Genomic DNA, 21,172 nt, shown 5'->3' on the forward strand with positions numbered 1-21,172 from the left:
ATCAACATATCAGTCAAAGTCATGAATCACAGAGCACGGTCATCCCTGAAAATGAAAGAATTAAGGTGCAAAGCAGTATTAGATTAAGGACATAGTCCTCGAATGTTTAGCTCCACATTGGAAATACCAGGAAACTATCAATTAACTAGAGAAAGTAAGCTTAAGGAAAGCTCTTATCGAACGCTACATATAAAACACATCCACAAAATTTCCGCCAGAACGTCCACACTAAAGAGTACTGTATCGAAAAACAAAGATATATGCTTGAATGCTTCTCTAAAAAGAGAAGACATTGTTATTGTTCAACTTCTATGAAGTCCTCATATGACCCTTCACTTCTCTGACGAGTTAGGTCCTCTCTTCTTTCCAAATCCAACAACTGCAACCAGAGAAACCACACAAATAACTCAGAATCCAGTAACATACCGGCTACCGTTTTTGGGGGGGGGGAAATAAATAAATAAATAAATTTATTTGAGGAGATTTCCAGAGAACCAAAAGCAGGACACAAAGGAACTTAACTAGCATCAGATAAGAGAAGTAAAATAATTTTGCAATAAAACTGCAGAGAGTTTGTCAAAATCTTTAACAGTGTTTTCCCACAAGGCTATAAACTTCCCAAATATGACAGACTACATACTATCTCCTGTGGATCCTAATGTTATCCTCTCAACCAGAGAGTTTGTCAAAATCTTTAACAGTGTTTTCCCACAAGGCTATAGACTCCCCAAATATGACAGACTACAGACTATCTCCTGTGGATCCTAATGTTATCCTTCAAACAACCCAGAATTCCTCTCAAGGCATAAGATTCATTTAATAGCATAGGGTATGAAACTAACAATGATCTTCCCCTTCTTGTTACGTTTGAGAATTCCAAACAAAAAGCAGCCTCTTTATGTTTCCAGCCAGAGGGGTAGGGCATTGACAAACTATCAATAAAACAAGCCACAGACAGTAGGCAAATGGGCAAAGAATGAGGAAGTTGAGAATGTATGTCCTGAAAGCACAAGCTACATCTCTGCCAGCATCGGAATCTCCTTGGTCTGAATCTATACTTAGAATTTCACCCTCGGAATCAATCCACTAGAAAGCTGCTTCTCCAGTCACCTTGGCCTTCCTGTTATATGACCAAGTATTCACAGCCTTCACAATGAGATTACCCGACAAAAGCTTGACTGAAAAGTGACCTAAAGCTTAAAAAGGTACTCCATGATCAAGGAAAGTGTCGCATTAAATTTATGCCAGCTTCATTAACAAAGCAATGCTGATTTTGCACATCACTCATTTGTTAAAACTCATTGACATCTTCAAACACCACCGTGTTTTGACTGAGAAAGATTTTCTGAAACCCCTCCCCATTGTCCGTTCATAATAACTAAATTTACTTCTAATAGAGTTTTGCTTGTTAAACAGGTAAAGAACCTTAAGTAATTCCCATCACTGGATCAGAAAGAAGAGAAGAAGGGGTGTACCAGTGGTGACAAAACGCCTGTTGTATTGCATGCGCTTGTGAGCCCTTCCTCTGGGCTTCTTCTTCTTGTCCTGCTTGTCCACTTTTGGCGTTTGCCCCCTCACCTTACCAGCACGGGCCAGAGATCCATGCACCTTACCTACAACCAGATATAAATGATCGAATCTGTTCAGCACAAACTAAACCAAATCTCCGCAGAAGACGAAAGAAATTCTAGATTGGAGATCATTATATGATAAAGCTTGTCTTACCCATTGTCGATAATCCTCTTTGAAATTCCAACTGCAACCACTGTGCTCACTGAAGAACATAGTTAGTGAACAACGGTGCATTAAGAGAGGGGCATGGAAGCAGAGTATTAAACAGTCATGAACTACAATAATACTTGCAAATATCCAGTGTGAAAAAAGAAAGCAATTTTTCCGTATGTTAAAATATTCAGGGACAAAAACCATGTCATGGCACAAACAAAATACTGGAGCAGACACGTACATTATTCAACAAACACAACAATGGCACTTAGAATTGCAGATTTATTAAAGCCACTGGAGAAAAGAAGGAAGAGCAATTCTCAATCTCAAATCAATGTGAATCAGGCTGCAAACTGAAAGGCCAAGTTGACAATCAGTTAGATAGGACAGCACTAAATATTAGATCCCAACTCCGACTGAATGTGATTTTTTTGGTAAAAAGTAGCACTGTTACAGCCTCAAAAAAAAATTGAGGCATTCATAACAACTACTTGCTTATAACACCCAAAATCGATTGATATAAATAAAGAACAACGAGGAAAATCATCAAAAATTCAAAAAAGCACCCAAGACCTGTTCCCAACAGGGTTGTAAAATTAGTTGCGACACGTAGAGAAGAACTAACAATCAGCAAAATACACGATAACAGATTTTGTCAACCAAAAACATGATCTCAATACAGTTGCAGAACTCAAAGATCACAACCGCATATTGTGAGGCACAAACAGTAACGAATTTCGAAATAAAAAATAAATAAATAAAAACCGACGTTGTGAAATAAAATAATCTCAGTGTCATCTATTCACTGGGAAAAAAACCCTAAAACTGTTAATTTCATCAGGAACATTTGAAAAAAAATTAATCATCTGGATAGTCCCTCGAAATCAAAACCTTTGAGCCCAATATACTCCCTAAATATATCGACGAGGCGTTGCGCGAGAAAATTTTATACCTTAGAGCGAGAGAGAAGGGAGACTAACCTGATTTCCGCGGTCGGCAGTGAAGAATGAAGAGGGAGCGAGCTAAGATGCAAGGCAAGAAGAAGAGTAACAATACGTAAATATCGGTTAGGGTTAATGTTAATGGCGGTACCGAGTCTGCTACGAAGTCTATCTTGCCGCCTTATCATGGGGTTCGTTTTGGATACACCGAATCAGTATCGGATTCCGAAATGACTACGGAACTTCCACATTAATGTTTTACTTTTTTTATTTAGGTTTTTATATTCTTTTAAATTAAATTATTTTTTTTAGGTAAAAAGCTTTCTTTGTATGGGGATGGGAAGTATACTAATAGTGCAAACCCAAGACCTCCTATGAAAGGTTCGGCTTTTTACCGCTTTACTAGCCTTTACTAGCCCACCATTGGCTAATCGAAAAACAAAAAAAATTATTTTCATCTGGACCTCCTGAGATTTGGTTTATGTCATTTTTAGTCCAAAAAATTAAAACTTTGCATCTCCTCCTATGCTTGTAGAAAAAAATCTATTTAAGAACAAATTATCATTTTTATGACCAATTTGTCTTTATTTTTTTGTTTTGGGTAATTTTCATTTAGAGCCCTAGACTTTGCATCTGCCTCCTCTATGCTATAAAAAAAATCAATTTAAAAACAAATTATCACTTTTATGATCTATGAGCCCTTATATATATTTTTTAATTTAAACTTTTTACATGCACACACCTACCTGCCATGAAACTCGTGATTCCCCTTTAGTCTAAAAATTATAGAAAAATCCTATTATTCAAATAATTTTCAAAATATGATCAAAATACCTTTATATTTTAAAATGACTCAAGTACCCCTTAGCTTATATCATTATCTCTAATGTATGTAAGAGTGAAGGCTCTCGAAGTAGACAGTAAGTAGCAAGCAACAGCTTTTCCCTATCCAAAAAAATAAGTGCGCATCCGTTTTTTTAGTGGCTGCTAGTTTGAGGCTTGTAGCGCACCAGCATCCGGAGGACTCACGAGTAATATGATTCAAGATCACCCGATCTATTGAAGCCACAACTTTAAGAGGTGAAGGCAAATGATTGTTGCAAAATTAGCTCAACTAGTAGCTTCCTTTCATTAGCTAAGTTAAATCCTTGTCTGAGTTATTTCTACCCCAAAAAAACTAATCCTTATGAGAGTTACCACCCTTCTCTTGAACTATGAGAGAGACATTGAACCAAGAAAGATTGAATGTGTTGTTCGTTGATTTATATATAATGTGTTACGATAACACCTAAGCAACGGATACCATGATATAATGAATATCTTGAATGTTTTATTAAGAGTAAGTATACGTATTTATAGTACAGAGAGGTAGAAAGTACAAAAATATATACTATTGAGTCATTCGCTGAGTCACTGGTTGGGACTGAGTAGAGGACTCTTTAACAGTTTTACTTTATATAATGTGCCTCATCGAATGATAGGAACAAATGATAAGAACGCATATATTTGTGTGTGAAAACATGGAAATATTTTTTATGAGGAGCTAGAGAAGAAACATTTTGAACTTGATACGGCAAACAGAAAACATGTCGCAAATTAATTTCTTTACTTTTATGGTGAATGATGATGTCAAAGTGATATCTCAGGTTGACAAATTTCAAATCATGGTGCTATAGAGTATAGAGGCATGCTTCTTTTTTAAATGATAAACAATAAAAAATGATCTTTCTATAAATTTTATTTATGTTCGCTTTGATTTCAATATAGTCCAATTCTCGATCTTCTTCCTAGTCACCCACCCGAGTTCAATGTAGCAAGGTTAGGTTGAGCTGCAATTCTATGATAATGTTAGAAATAGGAAAAAAATGCATTTTCAATATAATGTATAAGTATTTAATGACCAGGATTGTGGCGTTAAATAGTTTTCATACAACAATTTCCTTATGATAACTAGGAATTGAATATGTGTGAAGAGGAGTTTTCACTATGCTGGGACATGAATACAATAGAGAATTTTCACCAATTTAATACCCTAAAACTGGATCATTTGGGTGGACAAACCAACATATGCTAGTGCACGCTAATCTCCAGAACCAAGTACAATTATTTCGATCATAGATTTCCATTTTTTTGGTATAAAAGACATAAAAACACAGATTTCCATTTTTTGTATAAAAAACATAAAAACACTACATGGGCTACACCACGCATAATGAGTGCCATTAAAATTGTTGCAAAAAAAAAAATGCATTTCTTATGTGTGAAAAAAATATGCATTTGTTTCTTTTTTGGGTAAATAAAAAAATACATTTGTTATGAGCAATGGTCATCCAAAGTAGCATGATACGTCTTTATAACAACTCATAGTCCAAAAGTATCTTTTGAACCCAAATATAAAAGCTATTAGTCCAAAGTAATAATTCCATTTACGTTTTTTTTTTTCTTTCTTATTTTCTCTCTCTTAGATTGATATTGTTAAAACATTTGAGAAAGAAATGTCATGATAAAGCTTCAAATGATAACCCTAAGATATTGGAGTAAATCATTCAAATTTCGTGTATTACATTACAGTATTTAAAAAGCACAGAGATATCAAAATTAATTGGTTTGAAATGGATCAAAGTGTTTTCTCTCCTATCAAATACATGGAACACCGCCATATGATTAAGAAATTTATGAAACCATCGCCCATAAGGTCTAGAAATCAGAGAGGGTGGGAGGGCGTGCCGGGGGACGGGGAGCTAGTCCAAGAGTGGTGAGAATTTATGTCGGTGATGCCGGCGGGAAGCAAAGATGAAAGGTGGAGAGGACTCGATCCGGAGAGGAGATGGAGGACAAAGATCCATGAGGAATGGTAACAAGAGAACTATAGCGTCTGCAAAGACTCAGGCTGACCACCAATCAATTAAGCTCTTTATCACTCAGGCTGACCACCAATCAATTAAGCTCTCTATCACCAACAATGGCAAGAAGTTTTGCAGCATACGACAAACGGCCCTCAGGAAAATGGATGGCGTAGATTTCAGATCTGGCAAGACTTGTTAGGGTTTGGTACTTTTGAAACCGCCAAAGAAGCAGTGAAGGTTTATGACAATGCAACAATTCAATTACGAGTCCCTAATGCCTCATCAAACTTTGGCAATGGCATCTTCACTACCACCATGACACCTAAACCAAATCCAAAACTAGTGACGAAGACAGTGACCGACATCTTCCAGTTTGAAATCTCTGGAATCAAGAATACGAGATTTGTATCCGTTTAGTTGTAAAAATTATTGGATTCATGAAAAGTAGAGATTTATCTTTTTACACTAAAAACATGAATCTATAGATATATGGGTATGTGATAAAACAGTTTTTCATAATGAAATTTTTATAAATTTCAAGTTAATCAAACAATTAATTTTATGAATTATGATTCTATAGATTTGAAATCTCTAAATTTTTATCTCGAAAAAAAAAAATTTATAGACTTTATTTTTGGTAAATGAAATCTCTAGACTCGTGTAACTAAACAAGTCTAAAACAGTTTTTCCTAATGAAATTTCTATAAATTTCCGGTTAATCAAACAATTAATTTTATGAATTATGATTCTATAGATTTGAAATCTTTAAACTTTTATCTAGGAAAAAAAAATTATAGACTTTATTTTTGGTAAATGAAATCTCTAGACTCGTGTAACTAAACAAGTCCTAATGAAATGTATCAACGGCCCAATTTCAGAGCCATTTTGGATGTTCTACCAACCTTACTTATAATTCATGGAGGAAGTGATTTTTTTTTTATTTTTCATTTTTTGGAAATTGAACTTACTTTACAACGAAGAGCAGGGGGAACCAAGGAATCCAGATAACAAGTATTCAAAAACCAAGAGTGGCAACCGACCAAACTGTCTCACATGTCAAAAAGGGCCCACCAAGCTAAAAAGTCTGCTAAGTGATTGGACTCCCCCTACTATAATAACAGGACAAAAAAATGAGACAACAGATCCCCAATAGCAGAAATGACAGGTGAGAGTGAGACATCAACGGTAAAAGGGCGCCCTGGCGCATTATTGATCTTCACCAGCTGCTTACAGTCCGATCGCACGGCACCAGGGAGAAACCTCCTTGCACCGCCATGAACAGCCCAGCTCGAAGAGCAGCAGCTTCTCCACACACAATAGAGGGGAAGGAAACGGGCTCAGAAAAAGGGGGCACCCGAACAATCCCTGATAATCACACCAACACTACCCCTTATCAATGATCGAGCAGAGTGATGGATTGAAGAACAAGAAAAGTCTTCAGGACTTTTATCTTTTGCAGAGAGGTTAACTAGGATTTTATTTAAAGGTGGTGTTCTGAGTTTATTTTAGAAAACGAAAACCATTTGGTCGACATTTGGTTATGACTTTCATCAACCTCATCAGTTTTTCTTGGTAAAAAAGTGCTTTGAATCAAGGTTCAACAAGTCGGTCCGTGTCGCCGAGTCAGACCCTGGTGACACGGCGACTTAGGCGACATGTCGCCAAAAGTCGGGCGATTTTTTGTTTGGTTCGATGAAAAATCGAACCCCTGTTTCGAAGGTAGGTCATTTTAAATTGAAATTTGACGTGTAGCCTAATTTGAGGCTAATAAACATATTATGAACATTATTTTTAACCTTAAACATTACTTAATCTAAAATTTTTGATTGGCACATATCTGGCTATATGCGGGCAAAACTGGAAGTTTGGAAAATTAATATAAACTAATGTAAACAACGCAAAGAGAACACAATGAGCAACTAGTGAATAGATGTACTAAAGTTTACACAATTCATTATATAATTATGTTAAGTATGGTTCATGCTTCACATTTTGTTGTCGACAGACACGGGTCCCGCTCCCCGGTGAGCGGGCGGGGGTTTGGGGGCAGTGCCTCCAGAGCTTGTAGAGGTCCTACATCACTTTGGCAAAAATTGAACAAGAAATCGGTGAAAAACCGAATAAATCTTTATTAAATATGTGAATTGGCGATATATTGCCGAAATGTCAACTTTTCGGCGACATATTGCCAAAATGTAGACATTTCGGTGATATTTCGCCGACTTTTTGCAAACTTCGTATGGCTGGGGGGAGTCGTGTCGCCCCCCAGCGACTCAGTGATATTTCGCGGACACAATGTACCATGCTTTGAATTTGACAAATAAGAAAAAATTACATCCGTTCGTAGCGGCTTCCGCGGGCATATGCTCGAACAAGCTCTAACAAATCCCTAAGCCCGAAGACACCACTGAATTTCCATTGGAGCTTGAACCACGCTAGCTAAGTAGTCTGCACAGAAGTTGGACTCTTAGGACATGGTGTATACAAATACATTTGCAGTCGTTGGATTCTCAAAGGATCATGTAGAGGGGTTAGGGATTCGAAAAACGAAAGTTCATGTTGGGCCGCACACAAAAAACCTCATTGGTCAAAGGGCTTGTCTCTTTGTAAAAGATTAGACGAAGTACTCATAAGCTGGCCCAGGTACTCCTGTCCCAAAAAATTAAAAGAAAAATCATTGGATTTTTGAAAATTTCACCATATTTTCTGAGTTTTGGTACAAGTGTTTCCGGTACGAAGGATGACTCCTATGCACGAGCAAGAGCCAATCGGAATGCACACAAAAACATCAAGTGGGGGCACTCAATTTCCATTTCAAGTGGGTAAACAAATTGCTTTGTCAATCTCAGTTGTCTTCCTTTTAAGATTTTTCTGATGAAAAAGATGTCTCAGATACAGTATCTGATCTTAAACTTTGCTAATGGCAGTACTGTAGGTGAAGTACCTAGCGGTGAAGGGGTGGGGCAAAGGAATTGTAACACAACCTGCGTATATGTTGTACTGTACAATTGGGTTGGGAGTAAATGACAAGAAAAAGAGTCCCATCACATTATTCTCGTGAGCTATGGGAATATATTTGAAACTGGGGAGTTTGTCATTGCTTCAGTATTCTGGCTTCCGGTTGAGTTAGGTAGAGCAAAACGTTTTGGTGGGTCTTAGTGTTCCTGAAGAGTGAAGAGGTAATTAAGCATTACTCAAACTTCATTTTTATGCTTTCCTGCACAGTGAATCTTTTATCTTTATCAGAAAAGCATTTGGTAATTTTAAATTAAATGACTTGGTCTCTGAAATTTTTTGGCTGCGTGATAATTTTTCCTTCTAACAGACTGTATTTGGACAAAATCTCTATGCTTTATTTGACTTCTCCTGTTATTTTTAAGAATTACCTTATCAATGTATGTTGAAGTATTTATCAGTACATTAATTTTATATTTTTCATAACTATCTTATGCATATAGCAATAGTGAATTCAGATAAATCTAATTACAAAACATTCAATCTGAAACATATTTTATGTCATGAAAAAATCACAAAAATGCAGCACCACAAAAACTTAACAAATGGAAAATTTTCACATGGTGACAACCTTTTTTTGTTTTGATTTTAGACACAAACTTCTAGCTATATTAGGAACCTCCATTGCTATAGTATGTGCATGGTTCGTCATAGTTGCATTTAAAAATAAGTTTTTTCATATTAAAAGACTCTGTGCTATGAAAGAAGGCAGATCAAATTACTTTCTTCCTTTTTCTGGTTTTTGATTCCTTTTGTTTTTCTAATTAGTGATTATAGTTTTTCAATTTTCTTTATTTTTCCCTGTGGACTGTCTTGATTTTAATGTACTTATATTTTTTTCTTCATCCTCTGTTGCAGGCGGAGCTTTAATTTTTTATACAATGGGAATAATGGTTGGTTAGTTAGGGCTCAAAGAAAAATTGATTTTCCTGGTGCTAGTTTTTATTTTTTTCATTGATAGAGTAGATGGAAATGTCAAACCAAAAAGAAATTTAGAAAATGATAAGAAAACAGAGCTTTTCAAAAGACATCCAATCTAAAGCATCTAGGTTCATGTTTTTAAATATATGTTATCCATGCACTCATATCAAGCCACAAATCTTAAGAATTCTACCTTAGTAATTAATGATGTAATTTCATGCTCATTGCAGAGTCAAGATGGGGATGTAATAGACTGCATTGATATGCATGAGCAACCTGCTTTTAACCATCCTTCACCTGAGAATCACATTATCCAGGTTTATAGAATTTGAATCAAAATTAAAGTTCATTGTTGTTATTATGTAGTGTGAAAACTGGATTGTCTATAATGCAGATGAAACCTATTTATGATCCAGCTGTGGATAAAACAACGAAGAAGGGAGAATCTTCTGCAGCTGTGATATCCCAGCTGTGGCAGAGTAATGGAAGCTGTCCAGTTGGAACAATCCCCATCCAAAGGATCAAGAAACATAACCACCTACTTGGAGCTAATTCTCTCCAGAAGTATGGCAGAAAAAATCCATATATTGTTCGTGCTTCTAACAAAGCAAAGAACCAAGAGATCAAGCATATAAAGACAAGAACATCTTATAATCCATACATCAATCGTTTAGTATGCTACACTCCTGAGACTGAAAAGAGTTCTACTTAGAAATTGATTTTTTTTTTTTTTCAATCTAATGTTTGTGCAAACGGATCATATTCGGCTTGGATACACTAGTATCCGAATTTGAATCCAATTAGCAAAACCGATAAATGAATCCGGTAGAGATTTAGAGAAGGCATTCGAATTCGAATCCGAAACTTTATCGGATATTTGATAATTATCCGATCCGATAAACTATCTGATTATTAACCTCTTTTTTTAAAAAAAAATGTTTAATACTTTATTTTAACATGATAATTTTTTATTTTCGATTATTCGATTACCGGTATCTGAATCCGATTATCATCCATTTTTAGATAAAAAAATGTTGAATACTTTGCTCTATCTAGATAAAATTTTATTCGGATATTATCCAATCCGATAAACAATTATCCGAATCCGAATTCGGCTACTTAGCGGACGGATATGGATATTTTCCGGTTTGAAAATTTTCGGATACGGATACCCTTAAAAGAATGAGAATCCGGAGGCGGATTTTGGCTATCCATTTACAGGTCTAGATGAGTACGGTATAGCCCAAATATGGCCTAAAACCGGTGCTCCCTCTGGTACTGAAAGCATAGAGTCTGGCTAGATGGTCAGTATAAATTACTTAATAAGTTTGTTTCAGTTAATTGATTGAAAACATATAAAAGGAAGACCTTCTTGTAACCAAAGTTGGTAAGTATTATTTTTCTGTAGAGAAACTCCATCAACTTGTCTTGTCTCTCATTTTCATTTCAAGTTCTAAACTTATCTCCTAACAGGTAAACCATATACAATTATCCATCTGAAAACTCTTTTTGAATGTTTTCAGTTGAATCCAAGTTTATATGGAGATAGACGAACATGACTATTTACTTATTGGACTGTAAGCCTTCTTAAAATCGTCCTTCTGGCTACCGTCACCAAAACTCTTTTATTGATGGGTTGAATCATAGATGGCTTCACAAGCCTTTATATGACAGATAGGTCATGAGGTTTAGGTCAGGTTTTCAAACCTAATATGTTTGCTTCTTGTTGATTTTCTTTCTGTTTAAGGTTGATTCATCAGAGAAAACAGGTGGTTTTGACCTCATTTGCTCTGGATTTGTGCAAACAAGCCATGAGATAGCTCTTGGCTTCAGCATTGAACCTATTTCTGTATTAAATGGTCCCCAATATGGTATAACCATTTTCTTCTACATCGTAAGGAATGATGTTTCCTCTCTCTCTTACACTTTTAATGTGATTTAGGATACAAACACCTCGTTCACTTTTAATGTGATTTAGGATACAAACACTGGCAATTGGTGGCTGCAATATGGGGACAAGATCAACATAGGATATTGGTCTGCTGAGATACTCGGACTGTTGAAGCATAGTGCAACATATGTTGAATGGGGTGGAGAAGTCTATAGTCCTAGGATAGGGCACCCTAATCACACAGTCACAGCCATGGGTAGTGGACGCTTTGCTTGGGGTCTATATGGCGCTGCAAGCTACATTACACGCATTCGGATCGTAGACTTTCATTGTCATTGAAGTACCCAGCATGGGTTCGAGCTTATTCAGAGAACCCAGATTGCTGTGGTGCACTGTTTTATCGATGGGGATACATAGAAGAGCCATAATTCTATTTTGGAGGCCCTGGATGTTAGCTGCATGTTGATCTTAATGTGATATTCGACTATGGAGAGGCATTGCAATATCCATTTGACTCATTTTCCGTCGAATTCCAGCATACCCAAAGTATCTCCAATGAAGCACCATTCTATTTTAGCATATGCTTTGCACAAGTCAAGTTTTATTGCCATACAACATTCAAATTTGATTGTTTCATGAAGTACATGCATTAGGGGACTAGGTATATTGTCTGAAATAGATCTCCCAAGGACGAAAACACTTTGAGTCTCCCTGATGATTGATTTGAGCAAAGGTTAATTTTAACTTGTTGGTAAAGAATTTTGCAATAATTTTGTAGGGAGACATGGGAAATCACGAGTCCATCTATATGCTATGTTTAGTCCTTAGATTCTTTTTGCTACTTTCAGAATGCTATACCAATTAAAGCTTTCAAAACAAACCCTCATCCCAAAGGGTGATGTGGAAAATAATTTTGGTAATTTTGCTGACTTCTTGGCTGATTTTTTTGATTTCTCCCTTCCAAATGCTCTAAGTGGCATGGGTTGATAAAGATAAGAAAATAAAATAAAAGCTGTAATGAAATAGTTGTATCAAATTAGTTAGTTGTAAGATGTGTTAGCTTTGTTTTGCGTGAGATACTCGAGTCCATCCAATCTATAGGAGGAAGTCAGGTTAATGGGTTAAAGCATTAGTTGAATGCCTGAATATAGTTTCAGGTTAATGGGTTAAAGCATTAGCTGAATATGGTTTATCTCTGTTTACATCTAATGGATGGTATGAGATTGACCCTAGTGACACAAATGTCATTGTTAGACAGTTTCAATGTCTAACACTCTTAACCTTTTTAGTCTTGTTGTTTTGTATTCTATATAAAATAATGAAAACCCATCTAAATTCTCACACTGATACACAAAAAGACTCCCTAAACTTGTTTGTAGAGTTTGAATTGAGAAGAAGATGGATTCGATCAAAAGCAAGCCTGGTTACATCGTCTTTATGCTAGTGGTTGCTGCCTCCATGATGGTGGTGAGCAGTCATACTCCAAAAACAATTGTCGTAGGAGGTTCCCAAGGCTGGCATTTTGGGTTCAACTATAGTGATTGGGCATGCCAAAATGATCCCTTCTTCCTAAATGACACTCTTGGTTTGTGTTTTAATTCAAATATTAATTGGGTTTTGTTCATGATAATTACTCTAAGAATCATCTTTGATTAAATTTTATACAGTGTTCAAATATGATCTACCAAACGGCACCAGAATGCATAATGTCTTCCTGCTGAAAGATTGGGGGAGTTATCAGACATGCAACCTAACCGGAGCAACCATGGTTGGGAACGTGACGGCCGGAGCTGGGGAGGGCTTAAAGTTTGTGATCCAAAAAAAGAAGCATCACCATTTTGCTTGTGGTGTTGGAAATGGATTCCATTGTGATGTCGGTAAAATGAAGTTTACCTTCTTCCCCTATATATACTAGAATTCATGGTTGGTCCAAGCTTACTCATTTGTCTATGGAGATTGAAGCTTCAGGCTTGGCCAGAGAAGATGCTCTGTTGTTCTATTCCTTTTATGTCCCTAATTATCTCTTAGTGTGTTTTCTCTTTCTTGTTTTTTGGGTGAATCTTAATGTATTTCTCTTGTTACTATTTTTTTTCTTCGCGCGGAAGGTAGCTTGTATTAAAGTAAATAGAGAAAAATAAAAAAATTGCAATCAGTTGTAGGCCTTATAATTTGTGTCCTCCCTTGTAATCCGGTTTACTCTTTTTGTTTTTGGGTAATTAGGTCTTCAATTCATCGCGGGCAATGATGGAAGATGAACATAATTCCATCAACCTCCTGACTAAAAATCGGTCATTCTTTCGGGCCTGAAACCAAAAGGGCCTTCCTCGCTAAGAGGTCCGCTACCATATTGGAACTCTTAGGAATGTAAGCAGGAATACATTGTTCAAATTACCAAAAAGAAACTTGATATCCTAAATCAATAGATCCAAGTTTGATGGTGGTCGCTACAATATAATCTAGTTTATTCTAGCATATTTTAATACCTCATTGAACAATTGCCGTCCCAAGTCATGAATATTATTAGATTTTTATTAAAATCTATTCTATATTATGTTTCAAAATTAGGTGAAGAGAATTTAGGATATCTTCTTCTTCTTCTTTTCTTTCTTTCTTTTTATTTTTTATAACAAAGATACAATTATGAATTATATTAGACTCTCAAGTTGAGGACTAATGCTAACAAAGAAGAGTTACAATGCAAGCTGGTGGGAACATCAACCAAGACCTACGTAACTTAAAGACTCTAGAGCCCCTGGCAAGAAAATTTGCTTGGGCATTAAGAGACCTGCTAATATAGCTAAATCTAACAAAAGAAAGAGATTCTACAAAATGTCATGGACAATGCCGTAGCTTGGCCAATCAAGAGATTGCACCTTGCCATTTAAGGCCTTCACGGTAGGAAAACAGTCTTAATAGCTCACCCCCAATGTAATATGAAGATCCAAAATATAAAAAAGAGCATCCTTGATCGCCCCAAGTTCTATGACAAGGGCTGAAAGACCAATACAAAACCTTCTCCTAGTGTGCTTTGATGAGGTGTTCCAAACAACATCTACAAACACACTAAAACTAATGTGATTGGGCAGTTATTCCTCCTGAGAGCACTAAAATGGTCTAAAGAAACCTACACATCAGATCCTTCTTGGGCCAAGAAAACATCGCTAAGTAACCTATCACAGAATTTCAAAGAGTCAAATAAAGAAAACATTTTACCATTGAACATAATATTTTTACGATTAAGCCAAATAACCCAACATAAAATACTGCACAACGTTTTCATATAACCCCTCTGACCCAGTGAAAAGAATTTAGATTCCAAAAAATCCAACCAATTGTGCAGGGAGTTCCCAGCAAATACAAATGAATCAATCCTTAAAGTAATGTTCTCCAGATTTGTTTAGCAAAGTCACAGAAAAACAAAGTATGGTTAACAATTTCAACCTAAGATATACCCTGTGATAGGCATAGAAAACACAAAGGGGATTGACTACTATCTCTTTCAAATAGTGCTTTTTGGGTTGCAATACCCTCATAAGTAGCTCTCCACAGGAAATATTTGATCTTGGATAATGTATTAATGTTCCACAGCCTACCCCAATTGATGTTTGAGCTAAATAGGGGATATTTGATTGCCAATTAAGGAAAATTTTGACTAAATAATATGTAGATTTAACTTGAAATTAACCAGTAGTTGATTCCTTCCAAACCCATAAATTCTCAACCTCCAAATTTGTTATCGAGATTGAAAGAATGGTTGTTTTCTCATCAGGGGTGAATAAGGATCTGAGCGGAACCCTAGGTGTCCATGAGATGATGATGAGGTCTGGTAGTGTTGTTTGGAAGGAATGATAGATGAATGTATTTTCCGTAAATATTTCTAGCCAAAAAGGCTAAATCAGATAGAATTAGAGTAGTTGTACACAGTGGAGGTGTTGTGTTTTTATTTAGGCTTTTACAATATGATTTGGCCTTTTTCTTATTAAACAACAACAACAAAAAGCCTTGTCCCAACCAAATGAGGTCGGTGAACAGAAGAAAAAACAAAGACAATCAATGCAGTACCATCAACATCTCTAGGTTTGAAGCTTGTAAATGTTGGGTGTTCTTTTATGGTGAATACTGATCTTGGGTTCTTTTTTTTTTTTGGTAAACCACATTTCATTCAACTGAAACAAAAGGAGATATATCCGAGCTACAAAGCCTGGAAATCCAGGTAGTGGAAATAGGCCAATCAAACCTCCCCAGTGAGGAGACAGCCTTCCGTGCCAGAGAGTCAGCTACGCTGTTAGTCTCCCTTGGAGAGAAAAGAAATTTGCAACCTACAAATTTTCTAGCTAAGTACTTAATATCCCATTTCAAATTGTCCACACAAATAGGGGTTTGAATCTTGTCTTCAAGAGCATTGTAAAGTTGCAAACAATCAATCTCAGCTTCAATCATCTCGAACCCCTCAGCCAAACACTGAAGTAATCCTTCTCTTAGCGTTAGAGCTTCTCCTTGAAGCACCTCTGTGAAGCTCGCTGAAATAGACACCGCCACCAGCGGCAACCCTCTACAATCTCGGATAATAAACCCCAGTCCCCCTTTTGATCCTACCTTAGCTGCATCTGAATTCAGTTTAACAACCCCACTCAAAGGCTTAGACCACCTTACTTCCTTCTTTTTTCGTCTCTCATCACCCAATATCAAAGGCTTAACCGAGAGAAGTTGGGAACTACAAAGATCTTCAAACTGAGCGAGAGCCTTCGTGAACACCTGGGATGGTGTCGAATCCACTCCATTGAAGATGAGATCATTACGAGACAGCCATAAGTTCCAACAAATTAGTGCGGCTAAACCAGCTCGGTGCCCTTTCTTTTGACCTTCACTATCCAGTTTTAACCAATCTGACACAAATTTAGTAAACTCAGGGTTCAATAATGGAGGGATATATGAGAAATCTGACCCAAACCAAACAGCTCTTGCAAATGCACAATCCATAATTATATGATCTTCTGTTTCTTCAGATAATCCACATCTTGGACAAGTTATATCCTTCACCATTTTTCTCTTCCCTAAATTAACTACTGTGCTCAATGCTTTAGAACAGGGCCTCCAAATAAAATTACGCACCTTCGGGGGAGCATTACAACTCCAAACATTTTTCCACATCCTATCTGGGAACTGAGAGGTTTGATTACCCTGATTCAAATGGTCTCTGACATTGGTGAGGAGGTGATAAGCACTCTTAGTAGTGAAGATCCCATTCCTATTTGCGCCCCAAATAAGTCTATCTTCCAATTGAAAAAGACCTAATTGGGTTCAGTGATGACTGTTTTAAATCTTTGCAAGGTTTTATATTATATATATATATATATATATGGTAACAGTATTAAAAGAATTCATGGTGGGCAGAGCCTAGATCAATTCCACCTAAGCCTGCTCACGTAAATTGGGATTTAGGTTTAATATTCCTTCCCTTTAGAATAAAGAATCTTCACTAATCACCCTGGATAAAGGAAAGCTTAATCAACAGAACATCATACTTAGCATAGGAGCTATTTGGGATGTTTGAGTTCCAACAAAAAGTTTGCTTAAATCATATTTAAGAGAGATTCTTCTTGCCATGGAGACCTGAACCCTAGATGATTAACATGGTAAAGGTTATTACTAACTAGTATATAGGAAAAAGGCTGACAATAAATAATAAGATAGAAGTCCAACCAGAGGGACACATCATCAGTGGTGAAGGATTTTTCCTTGTTTTCACAGGAGGATGAAAACGTAGTCATTTCTTATCTGAAAGACTTGAAGAACCCCTCAAAAAATTGACTAGAAGAACCTTGTTTTTGGACATCATATCACATAATTCTTGTGAAATAATAGCAGTAAGACTAATGGTAAATTGCATGTGAAATTGGGCATATTGTCATTGCTTTAGTATTTAGCTGCTGATTTAGTTAGGTAAGACATGCAGTTTTGGTGGATCTCATTGATCCTGAAGAGGAAAGTATATATCAGATTCATTTTTTGGCCTCCATAATGTATCTCTGCTTGTGACTTTCTCATAGATTTATGAGTAAAACACGTAAGTTTTGCTTTAATTTATTTTTTATATATATGAATAATAAATATATTAAACAACCCAAACACTTATATAAAGACAGTTCAAACACCACACGTTTTCTCTAGGATTTTTCCTTTTTTTTTTGGTGGTATTTCTGTTTCCTTGTTTTGTTCTAAAGTTCTACCTGTGAACTGTGTTCATTTTAATGTAATCATGCCGTATTTTGCTCTCTAGTGCAGGCAGAGCATTAATTTCTATCCAATGGGAAAAAGGGTTGGCTGGTTAGGGCTCAAAGGAAAATTAGTTTTCTTGGCACTAGTTTTTATTGTTTTCATTGGTAGAGTTAATGGAAATACCAGATCAACAAATAAAAATGCAGAAGATGATAGGAAGGCTAAGCTTCTGAATAGACATCCAATCAAAAGCATTCAGGTACAGTTCTTATTTTTTCCATTCTCTGATGGAATATTATTTTACTAGTTTTCCATGATGGTGTAATCTCATGCTTATTGCAGAGTGAAGATGGAGATATAATAGACTGCATTGATATGCACAAGCAGCCTGCTTTTGACCATCCTTCCCTGCAGAATCACATTATTCAGGTCTGTATAATGGCATTGAGACCCTACAATTTAAACCAAAATTAAAGTTCATTCATTTTTATTATATGCATTGGTGAAACTATTTCGTTTATGATGCAGATGAAACCCAGTCATGATCCAGTTATGGATACAACAATGAAGAAGGAAGAATCTTCTCTGGCTGTTGTATCTCAGCTGTGGCAGAGAAGTGGAAGTTGCCCAGTTGGAACAGTCCCCATCCGAAGGATCCAGAAACACGATGGGACTAATTCTCTGCAGAAGTATGGCAGAAAAAATCCATATGTTGTCCGTGCTTCTAACAAAGCAGAGAACAAAGAGACTAAGCATATCAAGACTGAAACCTCTGATTACGTGCACGTCAATCGATCTGTATGTCACACTCCTATGACTAAAGAATTCTACTTTGAGATCATTTTTTTTAATCTAATATTTCTGTTACTTGTACCTTGTTTATGGATCAGGATGCAAAACTTCTCACTCAAGGTTACAGCTATGTAGGAGCTAAAGCACACATTAATATTTGGAATCCAAGAGTTGAATCTGATGATGAGTACACTACAGCCCAAATATGGCTTAAAACTGGTTCTCCTCTTAGTACAGAAAGTGTAGAGTCTGGCTGGGTGGTCAGTATAATTTACTTAACCAGTCTTTCTCCGGTTAAATTGAGAAGACACATATGGGCAAGATCTCTCTGTGATCAAAGTTGCCTAAGAAGTTCATTTTCAGCAGAGAAACATTACCAATTTGTCTTCTCTTTTTTTCCCTGCTTTATCTATACCACATCATTAATGGATCATTTCAAGTTTTGTACTTTATCACGTTACAGTTAAACCATATATAATTATTAATCTGCAAACTCTATCTTTTGAATGTTTTTAGGTGAATCCAAGTTTATATGGCGACAGACAAACACGATTATTTTCTTATTGGACTGTAAGCCTCCTCAAACATGATTAAGTGAACCTGAAACTCTTTGGATGATGGGTTGAAGCACCAACAGCTTCACAACCTGCAAGCTTTTTTATGATGTTTTATGAGACCTAGGTCAACCTCCCAAGACTAATTTATTTTCTTCATGTTGATTCATTTTCTGTTCAAGGCTGATTCATCAAAGGAAACAGGTTGTTTTGACCTCATCTGCTCTGGATTTGTGCAAACAAGCCGGGAGATAGCGCTTGGTAGCAGCATTAGTCCTATTTCTGTGGAATATGGTCCCCAATATGGTATAACTATTTACATCTACATGGTAAGGAATTGTATCTCTCTCCCTCATACATGAACACACACATCTTTCTTCCACAGTGATTTAGAATACAAACATGTACACACTCTGTCCTCTCTCAGACACATCTTTCTTCTTCTTTTAATGTGATTTAGGATACAAAGACTAGCAACTGGTGGCTGCAATATGGGGACGAGATCAACATAGGATATTGGCCTGGTGAGATTTTCCGATTGTTGAATCATAGTTCAACATATGTTGAATGGGGTGGTGAAGTCTACAGTCCTAAGATAGGCCATCCTGATCATACAGCCACAGCAATGGGGAGTGGAGTTCTTGCTTCAGGTCTGTTTGGTGCTGCGAGCTACATTACACGCATTCGGATAGTAGACTACTCAATGTCACTTAAATACCCTTCGTGGGTTTATCCTTATTCAGAAGAGGAGGATTGCTATACTGCAGTATTTTACCAAAGGGGATACATAAGTGAGCCAATGTTCTTTTTTGGTGGCCCTGGAAGGAACCCCAGATGTCTATGAGAGAGGATAAAAAATAGAAAGATCATATTTTCGGAGTCTCCAGATTTCCACCTTAGATGCTTTGAAGTAGGAACTTGTTTGATGTACCTTCACTAGTTCTCCTGTAGGCTCTGGGGAGAGCTTAAACTTAAAACTATAAAACAGAAATTCTCCATAAAATTATTAATTGTTGATGATCTCATGGTTATGGTGACTACAGCTTAGGCCATCGAAATTTCTCACATTTGAAATACCAAATGGGTTGCAGAACCCCTCCTCTCTCTCTCTCTCTCTGATTGGTTAACCTGTTAGAAAATCTGAAGCAGTGTTTGTCTACGGATTGGATGGTGTATGCAGTACAAGAATGGGAACCTGGGATTTCTGCGATTTTGTACTTAAACGTATAGAATGCCTCACAGGAATGTAATGAGGGGGTTCGGAAATCCAACCTCAACTACCTCCATCATTCAGGACAAGCTGAAATGCATGGGAACCCACTTCACTAGGGTTTGAAAACCAACAAAACACTCCCACCACTGAAACCCGATTGACAGCAACCTTCTTCAATTGAGAATCCTAGATAACATTTATTTCAGAGATAAACCCGACCAAGAAACTCTCAGCAAACGACGACAGACATTTTCTTAGTTGTCTCGTTACACTAACTCCAGATAGAATAAAAAATGTAATAGAATAATCATTTTTTTTCTTTTCGTAAATAACAGAAATATTTTATAATGACGTCAATTGGCTGGATCAGTCCGTATCGGTTTCGACTTTTGATTGGGTCGAGTACACTTGTAAGTTGTGACATAAATAAGGATTCACATCTTCTCTAATTTCCATCCTTATGGGAATTATGGGATTCACATATCCTCTGTAATTCCCTCCTTACAATTTCCTGTAATTCCCTTATAAGATTGGTCCATGTGGCATTCAAGTAATCCAACGGTTATCTAATTTAAAATAAATTTGAATTTTATTTAAAACCACCTATAAATTTAAATTTTATTTAAACTCTAGTTTGTGGGGTAACCTTTGGATTACTTAAATGCCACATGGCACAATCTTATGAGGGAATTGTAGGAAATTGTAGGGAAGGAAATTACAGAGGATGTGAATCCCATAAATTATGTTTAATAAAAAGTACAAAAAAATTATGATCCAATAAGAGGTCAAGATTTTTCGTCGTTTGAAATGGCATAATGGCATGATCGCGTTCAACGGAAACATATAAATACTCTCCTATAGAGAAGTGATATAATCCAGATTGAAAAAATTAGAAGACAATCTGAAGAGAAATGTTGGAAATTGACATGCATAATTTAGGCTTTATATCTAATATGATCTCAAATAAAATTAATTGAAATACAATAATTCATGTAGTGGACTCCATTTAATTGACACAATACATTGTTGTTGGTGGTGTTGATGGTGAAGAGGCC

The 21,172-nt window shown here is 36.4% G+C and overlaps 4 protein-coding genes across 5 annotated transcripts; 2 read left to right on the forward strand and 2 right to left on the reverse strand.

Moving 5' to 3' along the window:
• Nucleotides 1-282: 282 nt before the first annotated feature.
• LOC149021718 (small ribosomal subunit protein eS30z/eS30y/eS30x-like) lies at nt 283-2,807 on the reverse strand. 2 transcript variants are annotated; one of them, XM_089149916.1, is made up of 4 exons: nt 2,706-2,807; nt 1,726-1,774; nt 1,476-1,613; nt 283-379 (listed from the first exon to the last, which is right to left on the reverse strand). In XM_089149916.1, exons 2-4 carry the CDS (start codon nt 1,727-1,729, stop codon nt 333-335), a joined length of 189 nt encoding a protein of 62 aa, XP_089006042.1. In that variant the 5' UTR covers nt 1,730-1,774; nt 2,706-2,807; the 3' UTR covers nt 283-332. The 2 variants fall into 2 exon arrangements, with proteins under 2 accessions (XP_089006042.1, XP_089006043.1); XM_089149917.1 differs by having other exon boundaries at nt 1,726-1,765; nt 2,706-2,786.
• A 5,588-nt stretch (nt 2,808-8,395) lies between these two features.
• On the forward strand, nt 8,396-11,678 carry LOC149021719 (protein neprosin-like). Its single transcript, XM_089147482.1, has 5 exons — nt 8,396-8,452; nt 9,679-9,765; nt 9,843-10,121; nt 11,196-11,342; nt 11,427-11,678. Exons 1-5 carry the CDS (start codon nt 8,396-8,398, stop codon nt 11,676-11,678), a joined length of 822 nt encoding a protein of 273 aa, XP_089003608.1.
• Nucleotides 11,679-15,497: 3,819 nt separating this feature from the next.
• Nucleotides 15,498-16,382, reverse strand: LOC149021720 (uncharacterized). Its single transcript, XM_089147483.1, has one exon. The coding sequence runs from the start codon at nt 16,380-16,382 to the stop codon at nt 15,498-15,500; it is 885 nt and encodes a 294-aa protein (XP_089003609.1).
• A 1,216-nt stretch (nt 16,383-17,598) lies between these two features.
• LOC149021721 (protein neprosin-like) lies at nt 17,599-19,748 on the forward strand. The gene is made up of 8 exons (XM_089147484.1): nt 17,599-17,603; nt 17,727-17,817; nt 17,901-17,987; nt 18,087-18,356; nt 18,449-18,610; nt 18,867-18,920; nt 19,087-19,233; nt 19,365-19,748. The coding sequence occupies exons 1-8, from the start codon at nt 17,599-17,601 to the stop codon at nt 19,746-19,748; spliced, it is 1,200 nt and encodes a 399-aa protein (XP_089003610.1).
• Nucleotides 19,749-21,172: the final 1,424 nt, after the last annotated feature.

Source organism: Hakea prostrata, chromosome 3 (assembly GCF_041222555.1).
Source record: "Hakea prostrata isolate BN-2017 chromosome 3, UWA_Hpros_2, whole genome shotgun sequence".
Lineage (NCBI taxonomy): Eukaryota > Viridiplantae > Streptophyta > Magnoliopsida > Proteales > Proteaceae > Hakea > Hakea prostrata.

Coding starts and splice junctions, on each gene's coding strand:
- LOC149021720 (XM_089147483.1), bottom strand. CDS start 16,382: ATGGTGAAGGATATAACTTGTCCAAGATGTGGATTATCTGAAGAAACA.
- LOC149021719 (XM_089147482.1), top strand. CDS start 8,396: ATGTCTCAGATACAGTATCTGATCTTAAACTTTGCTAATGGCAGTACT. Junction 8,453..9,678: donor ATGGCAGTACTGTAGGTGAA/GTACCTAGCGGT, acceptor TGCTCATTGCAG/AGTCAAGATGGGGATGTAAT. Junction 11,343..11,426: donor TAACCATTTTCTTCTACATC/GTAAGGAATGAT, acceptor AATGTGATTTAG/GATACAAACACTGGCAATTG.
- LOC149021718 (XM_089149916.1), bottom strand. Junction 380..1,475: donor CAGGCGTTTTGTCACCACTG/GTACACCCCTTC, acceptor CTCTGGTTGCAG/TTGTTGGATTTGGAAAGAAG.
- LOC149021721 (XM_089147484.1), top strand. Junction 17,818..17,900: donor ATCCAATCAAAAGCATTCAG/GTACAGTTCTTA, acceptor TGCTTATTGCAG/AGTGAAGATGGAGATATAAT. Junction 17,988..18,086: donor TGCAGAATCACATTATTCAG/GTCTGTATAATG, acceptor TTTATGATGCAG/ATGAAACCCAGTCATGATCC.